General features: G+C 43.3%; 1 protein-coding gene across 3 annotated transcripts in view; it reads left to right on the plus strand.

Moving 5' to 3' along the window:
• Window positions 1–291: 291 nt before the first annotated feature.
• LOC115192159 (potassium voltage-gated channel subfamily C member 1) overlaps window positions 292–12,141 on the plus strand; it is a 132,253-nt gene continuing 120,403 nt past the window's right edge. For all 3 annotated transcript variants that reach the window (XM_029750359.1, XM_029750358.1, XM_029750357.1), the window contains exon 1: window positions 292–909. In XM_029750359.1, coding sequence (XP_029606219.1) covers window positions 292–909 — 618 coding nt within the window. The remainder of the gene's footprint in view (window positions 910–12,141) is intronic.

Below are 12,141 nucleotides of genomic sequence, written 5' to 3' on the forward strand. Positions count from 1 at the left end.
TTCTACAATGTAGAAAATAGTAAAAAATAAAGAAACCCTTGAATGAGTAGGAGTGTCCAAACTTTTGACTGGTACTGTATGTATGGTGCACACATGTTAAGCAATGGTCTATTTATATTTCAAAGATTTGACCCTCACCTGTAGATTTGACCCTCATGTTAAAAAATCAATTCCATACTCCATCCTTTTCCACTAAATATTCTACCCCTCTCTCTTTCCCTCTCCACAGACTCCTCCTTCCCCCCTCCCCCTTGTGTTCTATCTCTTTTCCTCTCCCTCCTCCTTTCCCCTATGCTCAGTTCGGTTTGTGTCTCCTCTTTCAAAGGACGCAAGGGTGGGAACAAGTCGCCCAACAAAGCATGTTACAGTGCAGACATGACTTGTCCGTCAGACAGCGAGAAAATCGTAATAAACTGCGGAGGGGTGCGACACGAGACTTACCGCAGCACCCTCAAGACGTTGCCCGGTACCCGCTTATCTTGGCTTACCGATCCGGACGCGTTTAGCAACTTCGACTATGACCCCAAAATCGACGAGTTCTTTTTCGACCGCCACCCCGGCACATTCACGTTCATCCTCAACTACTACCGCACAGGCAAGCTTCACTGTCCCAACGATGTGTGCGGCCCACTGTTCGAGGAGGAGCTCGCCTTCTGGGGCATAGACGAGACGGACGTGGAGGCGTGCTGCTGGATGAACTACCGTCAACACAGGGATGCCGAAGAGGCGCTGGACAGCTTCGAGCAGCCCGAGCCAGAGGAGCCGGAAGACGACCTGGAGCTGACTGCGGACGGAGAGCTCAAGAGGCTGTGCCTGCACGAAGACGGACGCAAGAGGAGCTGGTGGAGTGTGTGGCAACCCTATTTCTGGAATCTTTTTGAGGATCCGTATTCTTCCAAGAATGCCAAGGTGAGTCCTCCCTCGAGCACGATACATAGGCTACATTCTGTTGCGATGCTTGTATTGCGCGCGCGCGCTCTCTCTCTCTCGTTATGACATTTCCTCTTAAATGTTTTGCCCTCCCACAACAGTCTATTGCAGGTGCACTGGAATGTTAAACTGGATTCAGAAGAGGGAGATCCCGCATAGCCTACTGCTTATTTAGGCTATATATTGAATATATTTGACGTCTTTTATAATGGACGTCATATGTACAGACTGCAGTCTATGAAAGTTGGCTGCTTTGTCCAAAGTTATTACTATGATGAGGGAGGGTGTGTTGGAATGGTGTTCATTGTGTTCTTGTCAGAATGATGGTGATGTTCGCTTTGATAGTCAAGGGAAATTAGTTGGAAGAAAAAAAACTGTGAATGTCATAAACATCGTTAGGAATTTCCAACAAGCAACCAACTCAGACCAGTGCTGGTGTGCCTAGTAGTTGTTGCCAGTTGGAAATTGACTGTTGTGGCCTATGGTGTGTTATTTTCTCTATTTTCACAAATCATTTAATTTAGCACCACAGTACACTGTTAAAGTTGTGTGGGGAGACCCTCTCCCATGTACATCGTTCCCTCTCACGCAGTCACTTGGTCGGACCTCTATTCCTATACGCTTCTCTCCTCGTCCCTCTCTCCTCCATTTTTACGCACTATCTCCCCGTTACCACTGCGTCTCGAGTGTACGGCGTACCGCATCCCCCCCCCCCACACACACAAACATACACGTTCCTACGCTTGATTAAATTGTCGTTCTTTGTGGACCTCTAGTTGTCATCGAGCGCATCACTCAATCTCGATTAGAGCATTATCTCTCCTCGCTCACTCTCTCGTCTTCCACACTGTCCACTCCCCCGTTGCGCATCTCTCTAAATCTCCTTGCCTTTCACTCTCCATCCCACTTTCACCCCTCTCTTTACCTCCTCTCCATGTATCTCTTCACATCAATAACTTTTTCGTTTTAACAAGCCTTCTCGTGCTGCGTCCCTCTCCAGTCTATAGGCTACCCGCGTTTTGCACACCCTGGCCGCGATTTTGGCGCATTTTAAGCAGCTAGTATTGTAAACTAGTCGAGTGCCCACTTACCTAACTCAAATAAGGTCAAAACCATTTAAAAAAAATCGTTAATGAATGGAACCTTTGTCATGTTTTTGCCCTCCACAGAAATTACTTCATTAACTCACCACTTTTCATTCTAATCTAGACCTAATCCTTTGACCTGCTGTTTGACCAATTTATCTGTCACCAACCTACCTGTCACCATTGCACCTGTCCTTCCCGCCAATCAACGTCTCCATCTCGTCTCCGCAGGCTCAATTTATGCAAGTGAAGGGTTATTTTAGGCTTAGTTAGTTTAAGGTTTTGTTGCCAACCAACAATTTGAATGAGTGCTTTGCTTGCCTCTATATGTTGATTGACCAATTGTCTACATTTGCCTATCAATTGCCTATCTCACTTTGCTAGTGGCGACATACACTAATGGAAAACTGTAAATTATACAGTAATTTTGTATATTATCAACAGTAAAATACTTTTGAAATGTTTTACTGCAGCATACTGTAAGTTATGGTCATTGTGGAAAATTGTTGTGAGATGGAAAAAATTACTGTATTTCAAATGGTAGTGTAATTACAATATTTGTTGAGGCTATATTTGTAGTTATAGTGCCCCATCAACTTAACATGTAAGGGGAATGGCAGCAAGTCTTAAACCTTACTGGTTAAGCATTTTGCCATGTCCTTTTGGTCTGTTTTGCCCTGTGGTCGCTGACAGTTTGGAAGCCTTTGTTAAGGACTCTAGAAGTGCAAGTGATATAAAACACAAAATATTCATTAATATGCTGTAATGTTTGTAAACACTTTACCTAGCAGCCAAACTACTTGAACCAATCCCTTGTAAATACAGTAAAATACTGTGAAATACAAACCCCTAAACTAATTTAGTTTATTCATGAATTTATTAATTTTACGGTATTGTACTGTGTGTAATTACACAGTACTTGCTTTGATACTGTGTACTGTAATGTGAAATATACAATTTTACTTGCCACTGAGCTGCTTGGAAGCTGCTGACAAATTCACGGTAAGCCCTTTACAGTGTAGGCCTAGTCAGTGCAGTTGGCATGCCAGCTATGAGGGTGACATACAGTAGCCCTATGTCACATGTGACCCTGTAGGTATAACACCCCAGCAGTTGGTTATTCCCCTTTCATAAACATTCATCCCTTCAACATGACAAACCATATAGCCCTTTATCTTCAGTGTTCACTGTTTTCACTGTCTTCGCTGTTTTCCTTCGAGGTGATAGGCTATCTGTGTGTGAAAACAGGGACATCAACAGACCTGCGCCTGTGACAAATGAACAAAGACACATCTGTATGAGTATTCAGGAACTGTTGACTAAAATGTGTTGACTGTTGAGGATATGCAGGCCAGGCCAGGCCTGTAACCTTACCTGTTACAACGGCTTACTTGTGGACACCTGCACCCAAACACAAATTAACACCTTCACGCGGGTGACACTGAACACATGTGGTTCCCTGGCAACAGGATATATGCTGTGCTGTATTCTGGCCCAGGCTACAATAGGCTATTACAGGTATCGGCCTGACGTAGAAATATAATTAGTAGAACCAATGCCTTCTATAGAGAACACACAGGCCTATTTAAGGTTTAAAGTAAGGTGTCAATAGAAGGCAACTAAGGAATTCTGCTCTTGATTAAAAATGGCATAATCAGGGCTGATTGCTTCAGTTTAAGCCTGAGATCTTCGTACATGGAGTGACACTAGAATATTCACCATCACACAACAGGCGTAATTTATATCAAAAGTCGTCCTGCGGGCGGCTATAGCTCATTGTCCTTCTAAACGCAAGTCCTTGGTAGAATGGACATTCTATCTATGCAATGCGGTGGGTTTTTAAAGTTGTGTATCTGTTCTACTAAGTCTAACTCTATGAGATTAACTCACCTAATGTTCTCTTCCTGGCGTGGTGGCCCTCTACCTGACCTCCAAGGATGCTGTCTCCATGGGAACACAATACTGCAGGCTTTTGTTTCCCAGGGGTTTGTGTTAGAGGGCACAACGGGCTTAGATTCAGAGTCTACGACCTAAAAGGCACCCTATTCCCTATAAGAGTGTACTTCTTTTGACCAGAGTCCTATTGGTCCTGGTCAAAAGTAGTGGACTATAGGGAAAAGGGTGCCATTTGGGACGAAGACAGTGTGGCAGTCCAGGTATAGAAGTTGCCCTCAGAAGCAGATCTAGGATCAGTTTACTCTCCTCCAATCCTAACCTCACCCAATAAGAGGAGGGAATGGAAATCTAACCTTAGATCAGTGTCTAGGGCTAATGTCACCATACCCCAGAGAGAAATTACAGCTAGGGCTCTTGCCAGGTTTACTCAGCAGATAGTGTTGCCAAGATAACCCTCCTGGTTTTGGCGTTGAATTTTCCACATTTGTCGTTTATCCCCTCAGACTATAAAGTTCATTTATTTCAGCTGAATTTTCAAATGCTTGAATGAAATTAATACATGTAATCGGTGTAAGTAGGCCTAATGTCAAATTACTTTTATAATCACTTAAAATTAGTTTGGTTTTTGTCATGGCAGACAGGAGAGTGTAAACACTGGATAGACCTATTGCTGATCAGTGCCCCTCTGCTCTATCATCTAAAAAACTATTGGGGGCTACTCATAGAAGTATGTACAGTATTGGGGCTAGTACTACTACTTTCACAGATGAGGGAGTTTACAGTGTGATGTGCATGGAGAAGATTCCTGGTAAGCTGAAATAGCCACCCCATGATTGATCTTTCCTGCTTTCCTGTAGGCTACAATGCAATAGGCCAACTGTGGGCTGATCCATAACAAGCTGATGCTTCTGAATGGACTTTTTCTTTGTACTGCAGGGTTTATTAGTAACATAGTGTAAAACAATGGTAAGTTGTTTTGCTTTATAACCAGTGGTGTAAAGTAACTAAGCCAAAAATACTTTGAAGTATCTGTACTTTACTATTTATATTTGTGACAACTTTAACTTTTACTCCATTACATTCCTAAAGATTTTTATTTTTTTACCCCCATACATTTTCCCTGACATCCAAAAGTACTTGTTACATTTCGAATGCTCAGGCAGATCAACAATATGGTCAAATTCACGCACCTATCAATATAATGCATTGTCATCCCTACTGCCTCTGATCTGGTGGACTAACTAAACACAAATACTGTGTTTGTAAATTATGTCTGAGGGTTGGATTGTGCCTCTGGCTGTCCGAACTTGTACTTTTTACTTTTACTCAAGTATGACAATCAAGTACTTTTCCCACCACTTAAGTACATTTAAAACCAGATACTTTTAGACTTTTACTCAAGTAGTATTTTACTGGATGACTTTTACATTTACTTGAGACATTTTCTATTAAGGTATCTTTACTTTTACTTAAGTATGACAATATAGTACTTTTTCCACCACTGTTTATAACACAACAGAAGTAAACCAATCACAGATGAGTTTGTGTTGTTTGGGATGGTCACATTTTGAACTTCATATTGCAAGACATTGTGAAGAGAATAAAGGGGGTTAGCCCAAGTGGGACGTGACTTTACACCACCACACACTTTGGAGGGAAGCGGAAGCACACCCTCACCTGTGCCAATATGATTAATCCACCCGGTAGTGGCTGTACTAAATGTAACTATAGCTACCACAATAAAACTGTTCTCTCCTTCTCTCTCTTGCTTCCCCTTTTCATGCTTAAATGTCTCTATTATCCATATCCATTTATGGAGACAAAGCTGTGCCATGACCCAGATTATTGTGTGTTAAAATAGTATTTTCTGTCAACTGTGCACATCAAGACAGCGTATTGACCGGGCTGCGCCTGCATGCCTGGTCCCTGGTTTGGCCTGTATGAAGAGACTGGATGTTGTAGATGCTTGTGTTGCTGTCTCTTGCAGGCTTCCTTTGTAACAGAGATGTTAACAGAGCCAGGAATGAATTACTGAAGAATGAAAGCATGGTGAATCCTTGGTTTCAAGTGGAGTGAAATCTAGCTGAATGGCATGGTTTGCCTATAAGTTAGCACAAGTGACCTTGCCTGCCAGGTTCCTAAAGGTTTGGAGTATAGTAAGTTAACAGGGGCCTCATTTATCAAAAGTGCTTGTGCACAAAAACTACCCTAATCCTTGCTTGCGTCAGTTTTCCTGCAAAGGTTGGTTTTTATCATTTTTTAACTTGATGGGAAAGTGTGCATACTGTATCTCCTCGCAAATCTCAGACCATGCGTATGCACACCTAGTGGTTGATCAACTGTATTGCACGCAAAAAAACATTATTTTGGGGGAAATGGAGGTGTTTGATGCAGGGGAATTATAATAATGATAGGCTCATAAAAGCATTCAAACCTAGGCCTAATGATAAAACAGATGCATTTGCTGTTGATAAGCTTGCATAGCGGCAAGTCACCTAATATATTTATTTGACTTGTATTATATATTCCTAATTCACAATCATATTGCAGGGCATGTCTCTCTCTTTCTGACATGACTGGTTTATTCCCGCTACACAACAAATATGAATCTACTATTTATCCATCAATATTAGTAAATAGACCTGGAGCCTATGACAGTATTAGTAGGCTACAGTAGTATTGTGCGATAGGAGCACGACATAAAAACCTGTTTAATCTCAGAGCCTATAACATGTATTGCTAAACAAAATATTGAACAACAATTCATATTTTGTGTGGGCTGTAGGCAGCATTTACTTTTCAATTGTTCAATAGACAATCAATCTTACACAATGCGCAGCCAGTGTTTGGCACTTGCAATAGTCAGCATGTGTTTTATGTTTGAAAAAGTCACTGCAAAAAAATGTAACGTTCTGCCCACACCTCTACATAAATTTGATCAAATTTGCCATTGCGCTTTAGAAACGATCATGGCCCAGTTCCAACATCTCTTAATCCCACAGAAAATGAGGGAGTTTTTGTTACCATAAAAAGTTTCCAGGCGGGGTTGTAGCCACTAGCGGTTTGGGGGGGGGGGGGGGGGGGCAGTGCCTCTGTGACAACAATTTTGGACCCCATTGTGGGCCCCTTAAATGTGGAGTATGAAATCATAACTAACTTTACATAAGACATTTTTGCTATCGTTCTTTTTTTTTTAACATCCATTATTAATGTAACTGGCCCCTCTAACAGTACAACTGGCCCCAGCTTGGCCCCCCCCAGTTGAAATGGTCTGGAACCGCCACTGGTTGTAGCGCTCGTTCATGAGCGCACAAAAATAATATGGCTCATATTTGCTCATGAAAACATGCGTATGCAGTGCCTTCGGATAGTATTCAGACCCCTTAACTTTTTCCACATTTTGTTACAGTACGTTACAGCCTTATTCTGAAATGAATTAAATAAAAAAAATCCTCAGTAATCTACACACAATACACCATAATAACAAAGCGAAAACAGGGTTTTAAAAATGTTAGCAAATGTGTAAAATGTAAAAAACAGAAATAACTTATTTACATAAGTATTCAGACCCTTTGCTATGAGACTCGAAATTGATCTCAGGTCCATCCTGTTTCCATTGATCATCCTTGAGATGTTTCTACAACTTGATTGGAGTCCACCTGTGGTAAATTCTGTTGATTGGACATGAGGTGCTTTAACAAAGCACCGAGTAAAGGGTCTGAATACTTATGTAAATGTGATATGTTTTTTATTATTCTAAAACCCTATTTTTGCTTTGTCATAATGGGATATTGTGTGTAGATTGATGAGGGGAAAAAAACGATGTAAAACATTTTAGAATAAGGCTGTAACGTAACAAAATGTGGAAAAAGTCAAGGGGTCTGAATACTTTCCGAATGCACTGTATGTTTGATAAATCCCAATAGTTTGATGTACATGCAAATTGGTTGATAAATGAGGCCCCTACATAATACATGCCGTGGTCCTGTATGGCTGAGTTGGTTTGAGCATGACGCTTGCAACGCTAGGATTGGTGTTTCAAATCCCGGCGCTACCCATGCGTAAAATGTGTGCACGCATGACTGTAAATCGCTTTGGATAAAATCGTCTGTAATATATTATTATACGTTCTGAAAAATGAATGAAATAATGGTAAATGGTGTAGAACGGAGAGGACAAAAGGACTATAACATAGCATTGATTAGGCTACATAACTGACTACAGCATCTCGGTTGGTGGTGGCTTATTCTTCTTAAGGTGGTAGAATGTCGTCATCACTCTGCGGCGCCGACAGTGTATCCCGCAACTCTTTATCATATACAACACACGACTTGTTTTATCACGGATGCAAGGGTGTGCGCTGGATTGCTTATTTTCACCTTCTAGACCCCCGAGCCCCTCCTCCCCCCCTCTCTCGCCCTCTCTCGTACTATCGCTGTCGTTGTGCTATAGCGTAGCACTGCGGTGCTGATAGTAGCTGACTGCGCGCCGATTTCTGCTGCAGCGCAACACACGAAGCAGCTGTCTAAAATGAGAGAGAACGGGAAAGGGAGAAGAGGAGAGGGGGAGGTGGAGAGATCGGGGGCTGTTTGTGCTAGCCCTTTTAAGACTTCAATCGAGAATAAAAGCACTAAAACTATTGGACGTGGACACTTTTCCCCCCTTTCGCGTATTTTTTTGTTTTGCTTAGCCTTGCAAGCTTGGATACGCGTATCCGCTTATTGATTAATCCATATGTCTCCGTCTGCACCATTCACGTGGCTGTTTTTGTAAAACGAAGCCCCCCCCCACACACACAGACACTAGGAGAGGGGAGGGCGGTAATGCGGGTAGGCGATAGCCGAGTGCCCGCTGTTAGTGGCACTGCTTGTCAAGCTCTAGAATGGCTGACTAGTCTTCTTTTTCACATCATGCCCATAAAGGTTATGTTTTTGTAATTTCTGACCACCTTCAAGTACTACGCTTGCGCTGTTTGGTCAGTTTGAATTATTCTGCCATATGTTGTGTGTGTGTGTGGGTGTGCGCGCGCGCGCGTGCGTGCGCGTGCGCTCAGACTGACGGGCGCTCAATATCACACCTCTAGAGAGAAATGAACCCTCGTCCACCTTGTAAACTTCACGAATGACCCTGGTCCAGTTTAACTCGTGTTACAATTACGACACACACACACACACACACACACACACACACACACACACACACACACACACACACACACATTGTGCTTTTGAGAATGTGCTGCTACAGAGGTTTCTCTAGATATCAGAGGGAGCGCGTGATATTTGATGACATGTCATGAAAATATCTGTTTAACCTTTGTGTGATCCAGTTCTGTCCATGTCACGCGCCTCCTTACGCGTCTTGGCTGATGACACGGTCGGTCGTTCATAGCTGTGTTCCCCTCCCAGATAGACCTTCCGCTTGTGAGGAAGAATAAATGGCATCACAAAAAAATTGCAAATTACTCTCTTTAGGACTAGACCAAATATACAGCTGATCTGCGTATAGACCTACCGGCATGTAGTTATATGACCCCGGCTCCATATTTCTTATAGGCACCTGTACACACAACACCAACAACATCCTGCGGGTGAACAGTTAGCCTATTCATTCTCCCATTTGCTATAGATGAGCAAGTGTTTAATGGACTTCATGTAAATGAAGGTAATAGGCTAATTACTAAATAAAACTCATTCTAGTCCCAATTTTTCACACAAAGCCCTTAGTAGTATGCCTACAGTCTCCCCCCAGATGTAAGAGTGGCCACATTTCTAGGCCTATGGTGCTTATAGGTTATTAGTACTCATTGTCTCACGTTGGTTCGCTTTTTTAACTGACATATTGCCCATGATTTATCCCGTTGTGAATATTATGTAGGCTATATGGAATGCTATAGCTATTTTGGTCAAACGATATGAGTAGAGTCCGTCATTTTGAGTCTAAATGAGCAGGTAGAAAGGTGAGTAGGTACTGTAGTAGAGGCGAGAAACAATGGATACTAGCATGCCTAGGCGGAGCTGTCAGCTGAAATGTAGTCCCCTAGAACAGATATGGGCAACTCCAATCCTCTGGGGCCTGCTTGGTGTCACACTTTTGCCCCAGCCCCAGCTATCACACCTGACTCCAATAATCAAGAAATCATGATTTGCAGTTTGGAATGCAATTAAGTTAATCAGCTGTGTTTGCTAGGGATGGGGGAAAGTTTTAGCACAACTCCGACCCCTGCGTCCTGCCTTTCCCATCCCTGCTCTAGAACCGGGCAGCTCCACCCACACATTCTGTATTTCAGCACTGAACAGCAGCAGTCTGTCGGCCTATTTCAGCACTGGACAGCAGCAGTCTGTAGGCCTATTTCAGCACTGGACAGCGCCTAGGCCTCTCCTTTTACTACTTTACTCGCCTTTCTACTTTCGCCTTTCTACTTTACTCGCCTTTTCTATGTGAACTAAAGTGTCTGGTATAATGGCTGCTCTTGCAATCTTACTTTGCAGCAAACTATTACGTTACAACAATGCGACCAGGCAAGTTGGTGTTACTTATAGCCTAGGCCTACTCAATGTGTTGATTGTCGAGGACGCGTTATGTCACTGAGTTATATCATTCAGCTCATGCTGCTGGTCTCTAAAGTGTTCGAACTTCTCTGACTGACTCAACTCTCTCAGGTCTCATTGGCTCCGTAAGATACGTCACTGAGCGTCAAGGGAACAACTCAACAAAGTTTATTCTCGAACCATGTGTTATCCAACTCCAGTCCTCGAGTACCCCCAACAAACTATAGGCCTAAAATAAACAGTATAGCCTATCATAAGTTTAGGGGCATCAATTTTCCCAATGTTAATGTGCACACCCCCGGAAACTGCATAGCTTACGAAATCTTTATTTTCTTTCTATCCATAGCGTAAAAATAGGCTAGCCTACTGCACGGCACATGAAAAATACTATTCACCTAGGAATCAACTCATTTGTGACGTGGCCGTAGAGATAAAGAGCAAAAACGTTTTTGATGACTTTGATGTTGTGTGTTCCACTTTTTAAATGAGGCTAAGTCGCCCTTGTTTCGGTGTGTAAGTTATCGGCTGTCTCTTTCTCTCCTCAGGTGTTTGTAAACAATCTGTGAATAGGGGACACGGGTTCCGAAAATAAACCGGCGCATGTCGAGTGTGTGAACTCGAACTAGATTAACTTGTACTGTATACTTCAAAAGTGTGTCGTGCGCACTCAGACAGACTTACTCGCGCGCATGCTCGAGCCGGCAGGGATCTCGTCTTTCACCGTCGGCAGTTTTATTTATCACCAACCGGTATTTGTAGTGGGTCCTCTGTGGAGGGATTGACCACTGGGAAACCTTTCATTTCCAGGTCGTATTGGTCTGTCTGTGGCCGATGTAAATGCTGCTGCGGATTGGCATTTCTGTGTTGTTCTTTAGTAAATGTAATGGGAAACGCATGTGACAGAGTAGCTTATTTGGAGTATCGTTGACATTGCGTGAAAACACTGTCTCAAATTTCCCTGTGTATACAAATGTTGCACTCCACTCATTTTACACCACCTTGCCGTTTTTCTGCTAAGGTTTCTGTTTAGCTGGATCCTATTTGCGATTCTACCCCTCTACCGTCCCCCTTCCTTCCTCTCTTCCCTTCTACCTCTAAATATAGAAAGAAAAAGGGGAGATGGGCTGCATCTCTCCTCCTCTTCACCATACTGACACGTACACCTCCCCCCCGGTGGTTTTCCCTGGACGTTACTGCACCTCCGTTGCACATTCCCATGCAGCCGAGTGCTTTTCAGAAGCAACCGGCCACCGTGTGCATCAAAACCGCCCGTGGTTCTCTCCCCTTTCTCTTTTCTTTTACGGATGTGCGTGATGCCCACCCGTGGCCCGCCCTAAGCAGCCGGTTACTTTGCTTCCCTTACACAGCGCTGGCTGGTTTGCAGCGTATACCCGAGCCACATCGTTTTCGCTCTTGTAGTCGTCGATTGTACCAGCTCGGAGTGTTTCGTGTGAATTGCATCCACTGCGGCGGCAGCAGGGCCCCTCTGCTGGGAGAGATGCGACAAACGTCGGGGGAACTGAACGCTTTCAGTGCCGGTGCTCGCACATGGGGCCCAGTCAAGGGGGCTTTGAATGAAGTCAAAAATAGAAATAAAAAGCTTCGTTATTTGTGTTAATTTAATTGAACCGTTTTTTGTAACATGTGTGAGAGGTAATCTACCTACAGGTGACTTTATA

Source organism: Salmo trutta, chromosome 4, assembly GCF_901001165.1.
Source record: "Salmo trutta chromosome 4, fSalTru1.1, whole genome shotgun sequence".
Classification (NCBI taxonomy): Eukaryota; Metazoa; Chordata; class Actinopteri; order Salmoniformes; family Salmonidae; genus Salmo; species Salmo trutta.